The following is a 19,199-nucleotide window of genomic DNA, read 5'->3' as shown; positions in this document are numbered from 1 at the left end:
TGACCATTTGGAAGTGTTTAATCATAAGGGATGCTGCTTCTGGGCATTGAAAATTCACCAATAACTTTTATTTTGCTATCGCTTTCATTTACTGCGTCAACGTGAATTCGGCGCCGCTTACTTTGAGCGACCTGTCTGCTTTGCAATAACTCGGCTGATAGCGCACACATTGGTTTGATGTATTCCTGTATATTTCATCGAACATGTCAAATATGATTAATCACTATTAAGGGACATAAGAGTTTTGTAAGATTACAAAAGTACCACCTCTCAAAGGTTGATGATCTGGACGATCCGCTTACGGCACGTTGCAATTGTCATTGGCTGCTGGAGATATGTACATAGCGCTTTTCACATACAATAAGTGAAATACGCTGTGGCAAAAAACAGAAATAGAAGATAATATCTGGTAGCTTTCCGCTAAAGCTATGGGTACAGCGTATGCTGCCTTCTGGAAAGCAGATGAGTCATATAAAATGCGTAAACTTAATCTCACCATGGCTCAATTTCTTTGAGCAAAAAGGATTATCACAGTGTTTATAAAAGTTAGAACATTACATAAAAAATATTATTCGAACGGTGTTTCGAGAGCTGGGCACTAAGAAAGCTGTCTGTGATAGGTCAAGATCAATCCCATCATCTACAGCATACAATTTTAATCCCCACAGTATCAGATACCGGTTATCTCAGTTGCTGTTCAGCATTGAGTGTAGCACATAGTCAAGCCATTTAATGTTTTTTGCCGCAATCCTACCGTTTTGGATATTGGGCAACCAGTAAAATGTGGTGGTCTTGGGCATGCCTTCTTGTCATTTGTGACGGGGTACAACTGACGGGCTGTGGTGACGTGAAAAGAGAAAATGTAGATTGAAATTTTTTTTTTTTTGGCTTAGACAATAGCTTTTCACTTTAATATCCGTCCCCCACTTTGAAGTCATGCGTAGTCTCGTCGTTTTCTCGGGTTCCTCACACCCACAATTGACAGCGCAGATTTGCCAGAGAGTTGGTGTCGAACCTGGTAAAGCCAATCTCGCTAAATTCAGCAACAGCGAAACAAGTGTGGAGATCTTGGAAACGGTCCGAGGTGCCGATGTCTACATTGTCCAGGTATGAGGGTATGCTTCATAACAAAACGGCAGACTCATATATACTTACTACTGGAAGAGTAGAGTGGATGTGGAAAGGTTAACGATAATTTGATCGAGCTTTTGGTCATGATCCAAGCTTGCAAAACAGCTTCAGCTCGAAAAGTGACGGCCGTTATCCCCTGCTTCCCATATTCTCGACAATCCGATGCTCCCTTCAAGCGATCTGGTGCTCCACTTACTTCAGCTCCACCTATGACTGTACCCTCCACACCAAAGATAAATGACTTTAACGCCGAGTATCCCTTCAATCAAGAGACTAGCGGCTCGGTTGAAATGAATGATCTTAACAGCAAGATCCATAATTTGCATATCCCTACACCTAACAATTCAAATCAGGCACTGCCCGCTCAACCTCAGGGAGGCTACAAGCAGTGGCTTGCACGAGCTGGTACTCTAATTGCGAACCTGCTAACATGTGCTGGTAAGGTGCATCTATCTTGATAAGTTATTATGACAAACCCTAGGTATTCAACTTTGTGTTTGGTTACTTTGCATAGGAGCCGATCACATCATCACCATGGATCTTCATGACTCTCAATTCCAAGGATTTTTTGATTGTCCTGTTGACAACTTGAGATCAATGCCCCTCATGTTAAAGTATATACAAGAAAATATTCCTAATTACCAAGAAGCTGTCATAATATCTCCAGATGCCGGTGGCGCAAAACGGTATGTTACCAGCTCAGTCAGCCATGCTATGCAATAATAGTCAGCTCATGTTTTTTTTTCCTTTATAGCGCAACGTCAATAGCAGATAAACTCAGCATGGATTTTGCATTGATTCACAAAGAAAGACGTCATGCTGAAAAACCAAACAAAGCCGACATGATGCTTGTCGGTGATGTCCGCGATAAAGTATGTATTCTCATCGATGACATTGCCGATACCTCCTTCACCATCACCAAGGCTGCCAAGGTTTTGCACGACAATGGTGCCATTAAGATCTATGCTATCATCACACATGCCATCATGAGTGGCGATGCTGTCGAACGTATTCAACGAAGCTACTTGGATGAGGTCATCGTCAGCAACACTGTTCCTCAAGATGAACATGTTAAACGCTGCAGCAAGATCAAGGTTTTCAATGTTGCTCCCGTGTTTGGAGAAGCCATCCGCCGTATTCACAATGGTGAAAGTGTTAGTATGCTTTTCGATACCAATTATCAGATAGCGTAGTGGTTGCTTTTTTTTTGTTGGCGGCAAACCGAATTTAATCTACAATTTAGCCATGAGATGGCTATTCTATACATAAAAAAGAACAATGATATGTTGAAGCATAGTACAGTACAGTTGAATGAGTTGAGGATTTATATTATCAAGTGTGTGTTGCTTCATGCGGTTTCCATCTCCATTTGCTGTGATTCATATGTCATCCATGAGCCGGGCAGATGCCACAGCTTCAGGGAGTTATCTATGTTAAGTTGGTCTTGATCATCTCCATCCATCTCATCGTCGTCTGATTCATCGTTTTTCATACTGAATTTCCGCTGTCCAGAGCAGGAAGCAAGCAAAGGATAAACCTGATTAAAGGACACAGAAGAAACCAGATCTGAAGTGGTAAGATGTCAGCGCACATACACAATATGAAGGGAAAAAGGACAGCCGGTAACAGTAACTTACCATCATGACCTCGCAACAATTTGGTGGGCTCCACCTTGTCGCCTTCGTCTTTCATGACAGAAATATCAAACAATCGAATATTTCCATCCTATCAATCGCATACAATCTCGGTTAACATCGCTGACTGCATATATTCTTAGTTATAACTAATCCCATCAAATACTTACGCTGTCTCCAGACGCTAATACTTGCCCAGTGCCATCAATATCAAAAGAAAGTCGTTGATTCGTATAGCCTGGCCTTGTATAATGACAAAGTGCATCACCAGTGTTACGAATATCCCAGCAGGTTATCTTGTTATCTTGTCTGTTAGCAGAGAAAAGATAGGTGCCTGATGGTGAGAATTTAACCTAGAACATATCACATTAGCTTCTGAATTTGGATTGTTGCCGAACGTAGTAAACCAACCTGTGTGACACCTCCGTCCAGACCCCCGAATGCCGAACAAAGCTGACCCGTTGCTGAATCGTAAAGTCCTATATTTCTGTTGTATGTTCCTGCCGCCAGTAACCCTGAGTAGTCTGGGCTGAATGCCAAACTAGATATGATGCCTAACTACCTGTTAGTGTAACTCGTCTTTCCTAAAAACGGTTATGCCATTTTATCCCACCTTTTTGCCCATTTCTACTTTTTCGCGTCTTGGTGGTTGTGATCTTGTGTATAGCTTGCCCTGGTCTGCTAGTATCAAACACTTGAATCATATTTTCGTACCCGCAATATATATTTGATCCATCCAGATTGAACGTTAGACCGATCGCACCCATAAACCGCTCTCTATGATCAATCACCGAGTAGGATGCCCGAAGCTGTAAAAACAATGTTTGAGATCATGGCCCTATGGACTTTGCGGAACTGATCTGGGTCCAAGCTCACCTCGCCAGTGTTGGAGTCCCAAAGATGAACAGGATGATCTCTAGAAGATGTGAGGAAACAGCATGATGCTGGTTCTTGTATGTTCATTAGTGGAAACCAGCAACATTCGTATATTGATTCCGCTTCTTTTGCTTGAATAGTCTCCATGATTTGATGGTCACCATCTACGATACGCAGATTAGTATTATGCATTCAATCGAACGTTGTGACGCCATTTCTCTACCTTGAAGCTCACTAAATGTTTCTGTGGATCTATAGCATAAAGTTATCAGCACAGTACACCGTTGGTCAGAAGTAGAATCATTTGACATACGGTTGAAATACTCGAACTCGATTGTCATTCAAGTTGGCTAAAACTGAAGTTCCATCTGGAGACCTGCAATCATGCTTCAGCAATCTACCGATATAAATATCCAATATAAAATTAAACTACGTACCATTTGCAAGATTTAAAGAACTGGTCTGCAGAAGGAAGAGCTCAATATCATTATTGCGGAGACATTTATGTAATTCGGTAGACCATACCTTGGTCGTTATATATCGAATTCGTCGACACGCGCTTTTCGATATCTCCTGATAAATCAATGCAGTACATAGAGTATTGTTGTGTCATGACCTGATCAACAGTTTGGTGATCAAATGCAGCGGATTCTTCTGCAGTGGTACCGAGAGCTGGATCTACATTTTGTGAATCGGGATCAAGGACTTGTATTGCTTCGTTACTTTCATCCATTACTCTGCCTCAATTGAAGCAAGTTTTCATTAGCATGATAATCACGTCGATGGAACAATGCTATAGGAAAAGTTCTTCATGACATACAATAACTAGTCAGTGTCGTGTGCGGTACAGACCAAAAAAGAAAAAAATTGAAAATTGAAAATGGACCGTCGCTGTTGTAACTGATATTGCAACGTAAGAAAGACTTTTTCACGGTACGAGCCTGCAGCTAATACTTATGCTACACTGATGACTTTATCATATCTCTAGAGCCAACTAGCCGTCTAATATGATCAAAGAAGCATCACTAGCACATGTAAATTTTTGATTGTGGAAGGTCGCGACCTCGCATTAAGTTTGGCCGTACAATAGAACGGCGGCCAAAAGCCTTCCCAAGACAAATAGCATAGCAGTTTCTTTTTTGTTCGGAATCACTTTCTGAGAGAATGATTTTTCTTATTGTTCAACTGGATTTTCAACACGTAGAATCATTGATTTTACGTCTACTTTTGCAGTGGATTCTCACTTCACATCCCTGAACCTATCCCTCTTCATATAGAGCGGTGTCAGTCAACATCTACTCACAATGATTACAATCATATTTTTATTTTATTTATTCTTGATGGGTATATGTGCGTTTATGATGGCAGATACTCTTGATCTGTTGCTGATACCATTTATAGTAGTGGAGAATTAATATGAAAGACTTATTTTAAACATTTTGACTGATCCTTGGTCCAAATCTTTACTGAGTCTATAGCAAGTGCAGCTTGGTTACCGAATCCCCACGAAGTTTTCCAGTACTTTCTTCTGTCCCAAAACTTGTTAACCGCTCGGGGGTCTGCATTCTTCCATGGCTTATTTTTAGCATCGGGAAAGTATCCGTTTGTTCCTCCCACAGCAACATTCATAATCTACGGTTACATTCATTAATATAAATGGTCGGATTGATCAGTAAATTTCAATCTACACCACTTTTCTCACCAAAACAAATTCTTGATCGAATGGTGCGCTTGTTTCTGATCCCTTCCATGGGTTAGTTGCCCATTCAGGGAAAGCATGGCGCTCCCAGAAGGGCTTCTCAAAAGCAACTTGTAGCAAGGTTGTATTATCAACATAGGTTCTCAAGCTTGTGCTATTCCACTCTAAGCCTGTTCAAGATTATTTTAGCTTTAGGATTCAATGCGGGATGATCGTCATGGATTTACGTACCCCAGACATGGAATTTATCAGCAAACGAATTGCCGCTATCTACCAAAACTTCAACATGTGTATCCATATATGCATTCAAGTCCATGGAAGGACCCCATTGAAGAGTCGAACCCGCAGAGGTGACATTGCCATATGTATAGTTGACATTTCCACGAGTTTCCACGATGTCAATCTCACCTGGAGGTCGATATAAAGACAGTTAATGAGATGGCAGTCATTTATGGATTTAGACTCAAATTTCAACCCTACCGCTTGCTGGCCAGGCTCCATACATGGAATGCCTTGGCATTAACCAGATAGCAGGCCTAATATCACTGTCAGTACAAGTGAAATGATAAATGGACATAGGATCAGTCACTTACCAGATCCAATCTCCCTTCGGCATACGAGCGCTGATTTCGACCTTTCCATATGAAACTGAAAAAGCCCTGTCGAGCTTGATTTTGGCTGATTGAATTGGATTCAAATAATTGCCACCTTCCTCACCAAGACTTTCTCGTTCGCAGCCTATCGCATTGAACCATTAGTAACGTGTCGACCACATCGAGAATAAATCACTATGCTTACCGCCAGCAGCATTATCTGTGCAGGACGTTTCATCATTTCCCCTTCAGTCATTATAGTTTGTTAGTTCTGATCTGTGGCAATATCATGGATATAGCTAATACCTACCAAAGACTGATTTTGCCACCACTTTTCATTGTGTCTTCACCTATGGTGTCCGATGTGAAAGTAGGTTTTAAGTACAAAACTCCATCCTCCACAAAGCTGTTGGTTCTGTTGTTGGTATAGCTAATGGCGATATAAATACGGCGTTACTATTGTAGGGCGATATGGTTGGTGCGTTTGGCAAAAGACAATAATAATCACCTTTGGAATTCCCCTATTTAATTTGCATACGATGTTTAGCACATGGTTTTTTAAAAGGAACAATCATATAGATCGCTTACCATTTCCACCTCCACTCAGTGTGATCTCGTGCTGCGAAAATACTTCGTGTTAATGACTCTGCAACCTAGATAAGCCAGCCTTTTTTAAGTAAACTACGCAATCATTTTACCTTCCAGTGAGCAAGATTGAATTTTTCAAATTGATCTTCGAACATAAGACACATTGGCGATGCTGTAGATGTAGCATTTTTGTCAGCACTACTCGGCTCAGCTTCAGATGCTTGGACCGCAGATAATATGGCAGGGATAATTGCCAACAACGAAAGGGTAAATGACTTTTGAACCATTTTGTAACGAAAACAAAGGGAGTCTACATCTATTGCACCATCAATATATAGTCGCGCTCGTGATATGGTTCCAGTATTTTCACAAAAGAAATTATACGGTTGTAGCCAGTCAAAATTGATTTCTTCATCCCATTCCTTCTAAAGTTCACCGTTAAAATTTAAGGCGAGAATGTGGCAGACGCAATATCGGTGTCAGAACTTTATAGCCGACAATAACGAGTTTTAGCGTTCTTTTCAATAGAGGCTAAAAAAAAACGTTGTGTGGCTCCAAATAGCCGGTCTAGATTCTACACTGGAGTCAAGCAATCACATCCCAAAATTTTCACCACTGCTTTGTTCATATTTGCGCATTAGAATCATGACCATGGCTTAAGGTTGACCAAAATCCCTTTCATCGCCATATATATTCTCAAGTACTCATGCTTCACAGGATTATCATTGGTGACACCGCAACATTTGGCGGTCATTGTGATTACTGAAAGCGGAAGGATTGGCTTGCATTTTCTTGTTTTTCTTCCTTGCTCAAATCAATATTACCGATCGCAATTTTCATTTACCAGGCATGATCAAATCGATGGCGGTAATGACGGTGCCAAGAACGCCTTTGTCTCTAATGAACACTTTGTTTATGCCAAGCATCTTTTTGGAGTGTCGTTGAATCAGTAGATACATGTTCAAACATTATTGTTTACCCCCCTTATACTGCAGTGATAAAGGAACGGGTACAGTATTCCTGAGCTAGAAAATCACGAAAGTAAAAGGTTAAATGGCAGCTATTGGCGGCGATTAACCTTCATACAAGTTGAACATCGTAAGGTTGCACAATACCGTCATGCTATACGTATGTGATTTACCATTGTTTTGGAAACAACCACACACACCAAAATTTGTTATAAATATGAAACCTTGGCTTCCAAGCCAAAATTGGCGTACTGCCGCAAATGACTCTCACAGCTCTTACCAGCGGAAACTCACCCGCCATCACAAGACTACATTCCACTAAAAAACCGAAACCGTCAATGGACGACATAGACCAGAGATCCGAATCTGACAATGTAGTAATGGACAATACCATCGCCATTGAAGAACCTGATGCCTTGCCACAGCTTAAGCGATTTGGAGAAATAGGTATGTGGCCAAAATGATTCCCTTCGCCTTCTGAATGAGAGACATTAGAAAGAGCTTGTAACTCGGATGAGTACAAGCCTGTATGACGGTCTCTGCAGCCACATGCTAAAAGTTCCGCTTTTCGTTTTATAGACGAACCAATAACCCCTCTTGACGAGAACTCTTACGTATTTGACCTGGAACAATCTTCATTCACCTCCAAGTCACTTGGTGGCAGCGCCGTCTTTGTCGATGGCTATCATGACGAAGTTAATGAACAAAAACCGCTTGATCCATCCGCGTTCGGAGATAACATTGATGATACCAGCGATGTAGAGTCTGTTGACGCTGAGAAAAATGACACTCCGCCAACATCTACATTGACCAACGAGGTAGATCATAGCTCTTTATATATGTGCTCATATGTCGCAGCTCTGACTTTATGTTATTTGGTAGGATCAAAATTTAAGTGTAGCAGAAAAGACAGATTTGCAAACTGGGATCGATAACGAAACAGCAAAGACAAAGAACAGTACGACTCAGCTAGTTGGTTCCTTGATGGACAAACTTCGCGTGAGCGAAGTATTTAATGCTGCGAAGGCAAAGGGTGCGGATGACCAAAATCGTCCCAATTTCGAATTTTCACGCCATATTTCTGGAGACCAATTGCAGAACATCTTGAAGTCTGTAAACGCCAAAGAGTTGATGGAATCATCCGATAGTGAATCGGTCAAGGAAACTCTGATGCATATTCAACAGGCTGCTTTGGACGAGGTTCAGGAGCAAGAGGATCAGAAAGGCGTGGTTGATGAGATGCTGGAAGCATTAGCAACTTCAAGTGGCGTATCGGGATTAGCTGGGGCTATATCAGAACAATTACGCAGTCAAGATGTCATCGAAGAAGCAGCAGAGAGGCAACCAATGGATCTAGAAAGCGAATCCTCTGTTCTTAGCGAAGAAGAGCTTCGACCAGAATCCCTTAAGGAACCTGAGGAACCCATCTTTCATGTCGATCTTTCTGCTTGTACATCAAGGCAATCATCGCGATTTAACTCCGGTAATGAAGAACTTGTGAATGTCGATGACAACACGACAGATGTTTTACCATTCGAGATGGCTAATCCAATATTAGATTACGATGAATACTGGAGGGAATATGGTTTGCAATTTATAGTCATGCTTTGTATTGCTCTACTGGCATTGACAATCAATATCCTTGGTCGTTAGAGCGCTGCTCATTGTTCATAATAATTATTGGTATTGCTGGCATTTAAACATGGAACTTAACTCATACATGGAATAATAATAATAAACCGAAAGAAAAGTATATTACAATCGCTTTGATGCAAAGACTTTATACACGTTCCAAGCTTTCTAAAATGTCAAGCTCTGACAAAAGTGTTGCCATCGCAGTCCCAGATGGACCATCGCCATAATATTCAAACAAACAACTTGCTTTGGTGCTATCATCATTCAAAGCAATCATATGACACTCAATCTTATAAGGGAAGATGTATATTAGCAGCCCATTTTATACAACGATGGTCGTTAATTCGAATTCTTACTTACCTTGATGTTACTCGATCCATGCGCGAATTCGATTGTGATCCCAGGGGCTATTCCTTGCGCTGGACTAAATCCCATTATTCTTCTAAAAAACGTCAATTCGTACAACTTCTCTACGCGATGTTGAGGATTGATCACTTTGTTTACGCGGGGAATTGATTTGTGTTCATCAGGTAAATGGATCGTTTTCTTGAGCTAGTAGTTGAATATTAGCAATGAATATATTTGCCACAGGAATAAAACCATTCCATTCCAAATCCACTAACCTGATCTATGATGTATAAGCCAAATTTATGATACGCTTGAAGTTTTTGTCCCGTTCCAGGACTAAGAATGCTGACAGTGATATGACCATTATACTGTGCCAAAGATGACGGTCGAACGGCGATGATTTCAAGAAGTCTTTCTTCAGGCAAAAGCTCCGAATCTCCATCAAAGAGTGATTTGGTGGACGTTGATACATTCTTTGATTGATGGTTTGACGATACACTGTTGAAGGTGACCGTACCGTCAGAGTCGCTTTGCACTGGTACAAATTGAATATCTGCTGATAGAGATTTCATGGGGAACTGACTGGCGTTGAATACAGTTATGCTGATAATTGGGCATGCATCTTCATCTTTTGATATGTCGACTTTTGTACCTGATGGATAGATTAGCCGAAGTCTGTACAAAACAGCGTTACAGATTGATGCTTACCTATTTTGATGCTAGTCTTCAATACGTGTTCTAATGTCGAAGTCATGCCTTGTACCATGCTTAAACTTTGTTGAAAATTTCTTGAAAGCGTCTAACAGTTGCGTATCTGGTTTAGAGATGAAAGAAGCGGATAAAAGATATAGAGAAGAACCTACGGAATACACAGTACTGAATGAGTGCTCGATCTGCTGAACAGTCTTTTGTAATACTTCTAATGTCTCTGTTTCGTTGTCTCTACTTCTGTAATTAGCTTCCACAGTCATGACCAATATCTCTGTTGCTAACAGCTTACCTCTTATCTTTGAGATCGGTCTGCTCCATTGTTGAACATCAAGCTTAAATTTCGCTCATAGCTTTCAGCGAAACATATTCAATTTAGATCTCCGCATCGCTATATTCCAGATAAGTGTAAAGGATGTGACAGCCGCCAATCAAATATAATAGAGATATTTGAGAGCTTAGGTATACTTTGGGTACTGACAAACATTATGTCGACAAACAGGCCATAAATAGCATGAAGATTGGGACATAGTATTTAAGACCCTCCTTATTATGACCGGATAACAAAGCACAATAGCCATTGCTAGCTGATGTTCAGATTATTCGGTCTGTCAAGAACAAGGAAAAATGCACTTTTAGACGGAAACCTCAGATGAAATTATATACATTTGCGGGGCGATCTATTTTACTATTAGTGTCAAATTTGATGTCACCAGCTTAACGGATCTGCAATGACCTCTTCCTCTTTAACGACTTTCTTGCTGGTATCACTTTTGTTATCAAGTGCTTCTTGAACGGTGATCGACAAGCGTCGCTTCTTAATTGTACTTGTCAGCTTTGCTGACGGGCAAAGATCGTTGACAGGGCATGCATTGCAGCGCGGGCCGCGAGGCAAACATGTAATTTGGCCAAACCCAACAAACAGAGGATTGATCTCCTTCCAGTATTCCTTAGGTAGCCATGCTTCCAGAGCCTAATGATCGAACAAAAATTAATCCAATTTGATTAGATCGCTATACATAGCTACGTTCTATTAGACAATACATGCCTTCCGCGTATCCTCAGGAGATCCATTAACGGTTTTGACCCATCCCAATCGATTTGAAATGCGGTGTACATGAACATCCACACCAATGCCAATATTTCTGAAGTGAAAAATTTGTAAGGACAAAATCAACGGTTGTTAGTCGGCAGTTTCGCCTTTTCCGCTTACTTGTTCCAGGCACACTGTAATGTCAAATACCCCTAACGATTTGAATTAGTGACAACGCCAAAGAAATCCTCCACTGAAAGTTATTTACCATTTTCGGTCCTACATATAACTACCGTTAGTTTCGCTTTAGATTGAAGACAATAGATGTATCATTGCTTGCTTACCAACTCCGGGAAGACTGATTAGGCCTTCGATTGTGTCTGGAATGTCACCATTGTACTTCTCTTTCAAAATTGCAGCAGTCGCTTTGATGTAACTGACCATAAATTGGTATGATGATCTCAACTGAGAGATACATATAATACTAAAAACTCACTCTGTTTTTCGCGTGTGAAATCCAACCGACTTGATACACTCATGCAGTAAATCTTTGTCGCACGCTATGACATTGTCCAAAGTCAGCCCACCAGGAATTTGCGATTGAAGATTACGCATAGCAGCAGCTGTGATGGCATCTTTGGTTTGTGACGATAGCATCAATGACGTTAATGTCTGATACCTTGAAGTCTAGTAATTTTCAGATTCAGGTTGAGGTTCTGCAAAAGCGGTTGAGCTGTCTTTGTTATGGCCAATTACCTTCTCATCGACTGTTTCTTCTGATAACCGTTCACAACCCATGGTATCCACTGGCGCCAAAGCAATTTTTCTATATTCTTTAATTACTTCATAGACAGATTTCCAGTCGTTTGGAGGTCCTGCTGGGTTTGTCGATTTGCTTACTTTCGTACTTTTTGGTCGCGCATGTTTGATTACTTGAGAGGATTCAGACACATGTGAGGCAGAATGTACTTGATTGTCGCTGTAGGCGTAGGTCGAGAGAAGATCTCGTTTAATCTTCGATTTTGGCTCTGAGACGGTGCTAAGCGTCTGTTTACTTAAACGCGATGATTGTCTCCTGCCAGCCATTCGATTCAGAACAGAGTACCAAAGCTTGAGGCAGAACTCCGCCTCATTCAAATTTGGACTTCCTTTCAAAAGTATCTTGAAAGCAAGCATAGACACCGGTATACTTTTCCTGGCTTCTATGTATAGATCATCTTTCCAGTACAAGTATGGAATGATATAGAGGCACTTTGAGGACCAACAACGACATGTCGTATAATATAAGTTTCCCAGGTCAAAACATGGACGCCAAAAGTTTTTTATTTCTCTTTCTCTTTAACATAGAGGGTACGATGATTAAACTGTTATAGTTTGCGTGTCATAGTATACATCGGTATCTACTTTGGCAGTAAAGATTTCAAGTTATTGTGCAATCGATTTGCCGTATAAATAATCAGATTTTTGCATGTGCTATTCTCATCGACCCGGCCGTCGTTGCAGATCTCCTTGACATCTATCACCTTCAAACACGTCAGACTCTTCGCTCAACAGAGCCGATATACGAGACTATGTCAATGTGAGCGAATTTTATACATTTTATTCTCGATTTTTGGGCATCTTCCATTATGTAAGAATTATATATACAATCTATTCAATCAAATGCTTACGCGCCATCTCGGCTGGTCATAGCAAAAGGAAATCAATTTCTTATCACTTCTCGGCCTTAATCACGTGTGGACAATACGATCTAGCGCAACGTCTTGAGCACGTTGCCTGAACCATCGGCAAGCAAGAGCGAAGCAGAATATTTGAAACGCAGCTTTGTTCGGAGTCGCAATTTGTTTAAAAATGAGACATTTTCTCAAAGCATTCCTCCCTTTCCGCTTCACATACCATGGCACCAACAAGAGACTCTACTCTCCAAAACTTGGCAGTCTTTGACTTTGACTGGTACTTAAACTAGTAGAAATCATCTGTCAGATTAAGTCACCTGACAGTAACATATATAGGTCGATGATCGAACAAGACAGTGACGACTGGACGATAAACTCGTTATCACCTGAAATCTACGACTGGGTACGAGAGAAAAGAAAAGACATACAATGGACAGATCTTATGTAATTTGAGTTACTTCCTCATTCCTTCTCTTCGCCGACATAAATATTCATAACTAAAAATTGAATCATAGGGGTCAAGCGTTGTCACACCTTCATGACAAAGGTTTCACACCAAATGATATTCAGCGGGCTCTGGAACAGATTCCATTTGTAAGTGAATAGTTTGCTTGCAGTATCTACATCATTGTTAACCTTAACGCCTGGTTAGCACCCTGCTATGAAGGAGGTTCTTCGTAGTTTATCCGGAAATAACACTACCGTTTTGATCCTCTCGGATGCCAATACAGTTTACATTGAAAGCATTTTGAAAGTAAGAGGGCCTCTCATTCTTACTGTCGACATATTTCCATGAACTCAGCTGACTTCAGGCCATTGTTCTCTATTCTAGGCAAATGGTGTCCGCCAATATGTCAGCAGCATAGTAACCAACCCAGCACAGTTTGATGCTGAGGGGAGATTAGTTATCGATAGGCTGATACCAGAGAATGCTAAGCCTCATGGATGTGGTAATGGATGTGCGGTCAACATTTGCAAAGGTAGATATCAAATTTTCACATCATCATCTGATGCTTTGTCGGCTGTGTACTTACCAATGTCGAAAAAGGGCTGGAGTTGAACAAGTATCTAGAGGAATACGGCCCTTTTAACAGAATTATGTATGTTGGAGACGGTGCGGTAAGTTTGTATCAGTATGAATGAGCACTTTCCTCAGCCATGTTCAACTAATGCATATGAATAGAATGATTATTGCCCTGCTACTCAACTGCATGGAGTAGACAAGGTGTTTGTTCGAAGAGGAAAATCACTCGAAGCTTTGTTGAAAAATCAACCGGAACGCATCCAGAACATCAAGTGTGAAGTTCAATATTGGAACAGCCCACAGGAGGTCCTTGACAGTGTTATCCAAGGAAACTGGTAGTATGTGAATGCTGCGAAACTTTAGCACTGACAAGACATCATCTCGCGCCGTATTAATATCTAAAAAAAGAAAATGTAGAAGATAGAGCATAAAATAGAAACTTTACACCTATTCTTGTCCTTGTCTTAAGAGAGTTGACTCAGAAATTTGGCATCTGAGAATTGGCACTATGGTGTGACGAGTTCGGTGGGAACACGTTGTCTCGTGTTGGTAACATGTTGAAATGGTTATGAACCGTTTGCTTCAGCGCTAGAGCTCACGGTACATATGTCACTCAACTCAGTGTAACTCATTGCTTGCCTTAGTCGTACTGTACTCCCACAATGAAAACTACAGATAACACCTTCCCGCATCATTACTCAGACTATAACATATCTTCAGAAAATGCTTCGCTTGTAAATCAATGTACAATATCATATCTCAAACAAACGTATCTCAAAGAGGATGTTTGCCTGTGCGCTCAGTGAGGTGTAGCCAAGTAACAGTAACTTTTGTGGACTGTATCGGTACTACCATCATTTTGTATAACATGTCACAAAAACTTGCCGCAGACAATTTCATCCCTTATAAATACCTGAGCATGATGGCCAGTGCAAACCCCAGGGTCGTTGTTGACTGACTCAATATGGAAAACAAAGAGCCTATCGTCGAAGACCGCAAATGTTTGTCATTATCAGAAATCTCTTCCGATCAAGATATTAACGGATACGACGATGCTACTGAAGTCTCGTCGAATCCGGTAAAGAAGGATGCCTTACAAAATGCCACCATAAGAGGAAGGCTTCCATATGCTCGCTTCGTCACAGCTCTGATTAAAGTCGGATTACTTTTCTTCTTGCGCCTTTTACGCTTTTCTTGGAGACACAAATTTCTTACCATTATTATTGGACTAGCTTCGTTAGCAGGATACGGGCAATTCAAAGTGAAAGAAATACGAAAGGAAAACCGCATTATACATTCCAACAGTGTGCTCCATCTGAAATGGTCGGATATATCATCCAGTGAGTATACCGAGAACAATGTCGATAGTAATCTTCTCCCTTTTTTATGGCTTATACCTGGTAGCGGCTTCAATTTTGGAAGGCAACGGCCACTTACCGCTAAGATGGTTGCACAGACTATTTATACTGCGGCAGATGATCCCAGAATAATTGGCTTGACGTGTGATTTTACTTCATTAGCCGAGGATAACCTTCAGCTAGGGCCACTGTCATTCAAACGAGGCTTGAATATGGCCGTACTACAAGAAGTTGTGCAAGCTGTCACAACATTCAAGGAAAAAAAGCCGCCGAACACTACTGTCATTGCATACGCAAATACCATGTGTCAGAGTTGTTATTATGTAGCAGCTGCTTTCAAAGAGGTCTACATTCAGCGTCATGGTGAAATTTCTCTGGTAGGAAAAACTTTTCACAAGTTTTATTACAAGAAATTCTTGGACAACTGGAATGTTTCTTCGCTGGTTTACAAAGGCGGAGAAATGAAGTCTCTATACGATTCATATATCTCCAATGAAATGGATAACAAGACAAGAGAATCGCAAGTACAGCTTCTCAATAACCTGGATCAGCAGTATTGGCATGATATCATAACATCACGAGAATCAACATTCTTGGAACTTGAAAACAAGCAAAAGAAGTGCCTTGCATTAGGTTCAAACCCTTTAGAATCAAAAGCATGCCCTGATGCATCTCCTACGTTTGGATTATCAAAACGTATCAAAAAAGCGGCAAAACCAGGAATTATATTTGCCGACGAAGCATTGGAATTACGTATGATTGACGGCCACCGTTACGGTCGACAATTGGATGTTGATATGAAGCTCGTCGGGGAAAAATTAAGCCTTGCTAATTACCGCAATCGTTTACAGAAAGCGGATGAAAATGCAGCCACTTCACAACCGGCAACTAAAAAGCCATCACGAAAATCAATTCAAGAACTCAAGATTTTACATCAAGTAAAGCCGACAACAAGTCTAATGGCATCAAACAAACCTTCAATACGCATCGCTGAAGTGGATGTATATAATGGTATTATAGCAAATGAAAATTTATATAACATCGTAGCAGAGCTACAATGTTTCGCTGAGGATACATCAATTCAAGCAATAATACTGAGGGTGGATTCGCCAGGCGGCACTTTCATTGCTTCGGACACACTGGCGGAGGCCATTGACTACGCAAAATCGAAAAAGCCAATTATCGCTAGTATAGGAGGTATGGCTGCAAGTGGAGGATATTATGTTGCAGCAAATGCATCCCTCATCATCGCAAACCGCGCTAGTCTTGTTGGTAGTATCGGCGTAATATCAATGGCTTTGGATCTTTCGTCTTTGTTGCAAAGATTTGGCATAACCTTTGAATCATTGACCACCGGTGTACCTACAACTATATTTGAACCGCAAACAGATCTTCAAGTTATAGTGAACGAAGCGAGAACCAAGCATCTGTACCACAAATTTGTTGAACGTGTCAGTGAATCAAGAAATATCTCTATTGACATTGTCAAAGAATATTTAGCTGAAGGCAAAATGTTCACTGGCGAGCAAGCGTATTACAATGGACTTGTAGATGAAATAGGCGGGTTCCAGTATGCAAAGGAAGCGGCTTGCAATATTGCTACTAAAAAAGACAATAACAAACCAAATGAAACTAATTGTGAAATTGTCGACAAAAAATGCGTTCTACCTACAAAAAATGCGTTCAACTTACCGTTTTCAATTTGAGCATTAACTATCTCGCTATAGTACGTTTGCTATCGCTAGGAAATAAACCAAAGAGCTTATGCCATATCATCCTTTTATCCATATGCGTCCATTCTAGTTCATGTCATTCCGGTTTTCAATAGTTCTAGAATAGAGAAGGCCACACATGCTCTAAATAATGTACGTCACCCTGGCAAATCATGGCCATACATGAACCGACATAGCCTAGATGGCTTGTAGATATGCCAACCCAACGCCTACAAGCATAGAATAATAATAATGAAACACTCCTAATATTGCAGGCGTCTTTGTTCTTTATTCAAGCACTTTTGTATGAATTGAAAACGTTGGTCAATTGAGCAAAGCCAGCGAGTTTTATTTTTTGTTTTGGTAGACAAGGAATTTATGATTGGGACCAGAGAACCTGACTATAACTGAAAAAATATGTAGTGCACGATGCTTATGTTAAATTGTCTTTGAATACTATGGCTTGTAGGCACTTTTGTACAGACCACGGCTGTTGGCCCAGCCAAGAAGACCAATGTACTCTCCAAATTTCAAGGTGACTAGCGGATGATGTTTTAATGTGGCAGCTTCTACATGGTTTTGTTCACTTTGCGCCATTTTTGTGTCAGCACGATCTGGGAACGACTCACCAGTTCGAAGTCGGTGACCGAGCGTCCGCCCCTGGTTCTCTGTTTTGATACTGGTAGCATCTGCAAATTTCCGTACAGAAGCTCCAATTGTGCCTCGACTTGTTCTTGTTTGGATTATGGTTATTCATCCATGCGTACCTTCGCTTCTTGCGGTTGTGAGAACTCAGTCGTTGGTAAATTGGGTGATTGACTCATACATATACTCCAGAGCTTGGTCTAGCCATTCTCTCTGCTGTTTGATGCAATTACAGTGAGCTATTCAAACCGCGCGTAGGACTGGTCCAATTTCATTAGAATTTGTGCATCCTGAGGCCGGGTCTTCTGTAATAATATTATGCTCCACATTTTGTCTTATGACCGACTTTCTAGCGGGATTTTTTGAAATTCATCATTCGTGTTCATAGTCTACCCAAAGTGCATGCTCAATCCATTTTCCTGCTGGCACTTCTAAATGTAAAGCTTTATTCGTCGAGGAGGGTTTTGCGTAGTCGCTCGTTTGTTTGGGTCTTCTGCTGAAGGGTCCGCCACCAAAGGCGTCCGAATCGCATGAAGATATCCATTCTCCAAAATGGTCTCCAACTTTTCTACTATGGCTATGCTACTCAGTTTATGAACAATGGTTGAGATAATCCTTTTTTTTTTGTTGGCCTGAGGTAAAATTGATTAGAATGCTCGATTTTTCGTGATGCTCTTTGCGGATGCCGAAATGCGGAATCCAGCCCCGTGTGGTCGCTGTCGCAATGATTCGGCTCATGGTAAACTATCACATAGCGCGTCATAGGAAACCAATTCTTTCATAATCTGCCACATTGTCAGCTATTACATTGCAGTAGGCAGATACAGAAGCTTTGTTGAGGAATATGAGACTTTTCATGTAATTATCTCGATGGCGGACGAAATGATTTTTATACCGGCTAGCTAAAATTTAATTCTGTACATATTTAAAAAATATATAAAATAACAAATATTAATATTAAATTTGTAATAATATACAATTAATATTTATATGATTAAATTTATAGGATTAAAATAGCAAACTGATTTAGTTGTTTTTTTATCTAAATATACATTATTTTTATATAAATTATTTTTATGGTTATATATAAATGTAAATACATATTTTTATTATTATAATAATCTAGTTTATACAAATGGATATTAAAGTGGGTTTTTGGAGGCACAAAAAATGCGGGTTCTTTTGACCCGCCCCCATATCGACACAATATGGTTCCAACAACCGACGATCGATCACTTTTTTGAACGAGGTTCTTCCGCTATTCATCACTTTTTTGAGTCTGAAAGCCGAAAACCAATAAAAGTCTATACAGCTTCAAAGAAAACACTCAAAACCTAATCTCAACCGTTACGAGACAGACAATCTTAGAGACTAAGCACTCTAGAATGTCTGTAGCTCTCTCTAGCTTCTCCCAGGTTGCCTGGACGGATATTGTTCGAAGAGGAGCAAAGGCTCCAGCTCCTTCCATGAAGAAAAAACTGAGTACGACACCACATGGTAGACGAAGCATGGGATCAGTCAACACCGAGCTGATATGGTCAGCCCCTGGGTATATACAACAACAGCAATCG

The 19,199-nt window shown here is 40.6% G+C and overlaps 10 protein-coding genes across 10 annotated transcripts; 4 read left to right on the top strand and 6 right to left on the bottom strand.

Annotated features, from left to right (window-relative positions):
* K450DRAFT_261574 (uncharacterized protein) lies at positions 1–625 on the bottom strand. The gene has a single exon (XM_051592341.1). It carries the CDS (start codon positions 497–499, stop codon positions 299–301), a length of 201 nt encoding a protein of 66 aa, XP_051440468.1. The 5' UTR covers positions 500–625; the 3' UTR covers positions 1–298.
* Positions 626–895: 270 nt separating this feature from the next.
* On the top strand, positions 896–2,697 carry K450DRAFT_261569 (uncharacterized protein). Its single transcript, XM_051592340.1, has 4 exons — positions 896–1,107; positions 1,170–1,569; positions 1,646–1,817; positions 1,886–2,697. The coding sequence occupies exons 1-4, from the start codon at positions 937–939 to the stop codon at positions 2,322–2,324; spliced, it is 1,182 nt and encodes a 393-aa protein (XP_051440467.1). The 5' UTR covers positions 896–936; the 3' UTR covers positions 2,325–2,697.
* Positions 2,402–4,492, bottom strand: K450DRAFT_261555 (uncharacterized protein). The gene is made up of 11 exons (XM_051592339.1): positions 4,462–4,492; positions 4,167–4,382; positions 4,079–4,103; positions 3,955–4,017; positions 3,865–3,893; positions 3,642–3,805; positions 3,379–3,574; positions 3,177–3,319; positions 2,936–3,118; positions 2,769–2,856; positions 2,402–2,697 (listed from the first exon to the last, which is right to left on the bottom strand). Exons 2-11 carry the CDS (start codon positions 4,372–4,374, stop codon positions 2,480–2,482), a joined length of 1,317 nt encoding a protein of 438 aa, XP_051440466.1. The 5' UTR covers positions 4,375–4,382; positions 4,462–4,492; the 3' UTR covers positions 2,402–2,479.
* A 500-nt stretch (positions 4,493–4,992) lies between these two features.
* On the bottom strand, positions 4,993–6,695 carry K450DRAFT_292668 (uncharacterized protein). Its single transcript, XM_051593587.1, has 10 exons — positions 6,632–6,695; positions 6,522–6,552; positions 6,442–6,454; positions 6,244–6,363; positions 6,130–6,179; positions 5,934–6,048; positions 5,816–5,876; positions 5,572–5,743; positions 5,344–5,510; positions 4,993–5,273 (listed from the first exon to the last, which is right to left on the bottom strand). The coding sequence occupies exons 1-10, from the start codon at positions 6,683–6,685 to the stop codon at positions 5,067–5,069; spliced, it is 990 nt and encodes a 329-aa protein (XP_051440465.1). The 5' UTR covers positions 6,686–6,695; the 3' UTR covers positions 4,993–5,066.
* Positions 6,696–7,635: 940 nt separating this feature from the next.
* Positions 7,636–9,238, top strand: K450DRAFT_261549 (uncharacterized protein). Its single transcript, XM_051592338.1, has 4 exons — positions 7,636–7,936; positions 8,069–8,307; positions 8,372–8,972; positions 9,048–9,238. Exons 1-4 carry the CDS (start codon positions 7,750–7,752, stop codon positions 9,140–9,142), a joined length of 1,122 nt encoding a protein of 373 aa, XP_051440464.1. The 5' UTR covers positions 7,636–7,749; the 3' UTR covers positions 9,143–9,238.
* On the bottom strand, positions 9,206–10,533 carry K450DRAFT_261545 (uncharacterized protein). Its single transcript, XM_051592337.1, has 6 exons — positions 10,473–10,533; positions 10,336–10,414; positions 10,181–10,271; positions 9,748–10,124; positions 9,485–9,676; positions 9,206–9,413 (listed from the first exon to the last, which is right to left on the bottom strand). The coding sequence occupies exons 1-6, from the start codon at positions 10,499–10,501 to the stop codon at positions 9,270–9,272; spliced, it is 912 nt and encodes a 303-aa protein (XP_051440463.1). The 5' UTR covers positions 10,502–10,533; the 3' UTR covers positions 9,206–9,269.
* A 356-nt stretch (positions 10,534–10,889) lies between these two features.
* K450DRAFT_180761 (uncharacterized protein) lies at positions 10,890–12,299 on the bottom strand (the record flags this gene model as incomplete). Its single annotated transcript, XM_051584347.1, has 7 exons — positions 10,890–11,153; positions 11,220–11,325; positions 11,394–11,425; positions 11,482–11,492; positions 11,558–11,649; positions 11,710–11,900; positions 11,970–12,299. 7 exons carry the CDS (start codon positions 12,297–12,299, stop codon positions 10,890–10,892), a joined length of 1,026 nt encoding a protein of 341 aa, XP_051440462.1.
* Positions 12,300–12,935: 636 nt separating this feature from the next.
* Positions 12,936–14,106, top strand: K450DRAFT_261535 (uncharacterized protein). The gene is made up of 7 exons (XM_051592336.1): positions 12,936–13,166; positions 13,226–13,333; positions 13,405–13,483; positions 13,542–13,643; positions 13,722–13,869; positions 13,938–14,003; positions 14,073–14,106. Exons 1-7 carry the CDS (start codon positions 13,111–13,113, stop codon positions 14,075–14,077), a joined length of 564 nt encoding a protein of 187 aa, XP_051440461.1. The 5' UTR covers positions 12,936–13,110; the 3' UTR covers positions 14,078–14,106.
* Positions 14,107–14,862: 756 nt separating this feature from the next.
* K450DRAFT_261527 (uncharacterized protein) lies at positions 14,863–17,045 on the top strand. The gene has a single exon (XM_051592335.1). The coding sequence runs from the start codon at positions 14,878–14,880 to the stop codon at positions 16,975–16,977; it is 2,100 nt and encodes a 699-aa protein (XP_051440460.1). The 5' UTR covers positions 14,863–14,877; the 3' UTR covers positions 16,978–17,045.
* A 1,847-nt stretch (positions 17,046–18,892) lies between these two features.
* On the bottom strand, positions 18,893–19,167 carry K450DRAFT_261526 (uncharacterized protein). The gene has a single exon (XM_051592334.1). The coding sequence runs from the start codon at positions 19,136–19,138 to the stop codon at positions 18,956–18,958; it is 183 nt and encodes a 60-aa protein (XP_051440459.1). The 5' UTR covers positions 19,139–19,167; the 3' UTR covers positions 18,893–18,955.
* Between the last annotated feature and the right edge of the window lie 32 nt (positions 19,168–19,199).

This window comes from Umbelopsis ramanniana, assembly GCF_025399195.1.
Source record: "Umbelopsis ramanniana AG unplaced genomic scaffold K450scaffold_89, whole genome shotgun sequence".
NCBI lineage: Eukaryota > Fungi > Mucoromycota > Umbelopsidomycetes > Umbelopsidales > Umbelopsidaceae > Umbelopsis > Umbelopsis ramanniana.
This window is presented reverse-complemented; position numbering and strand designations above follow the sequence as displayed.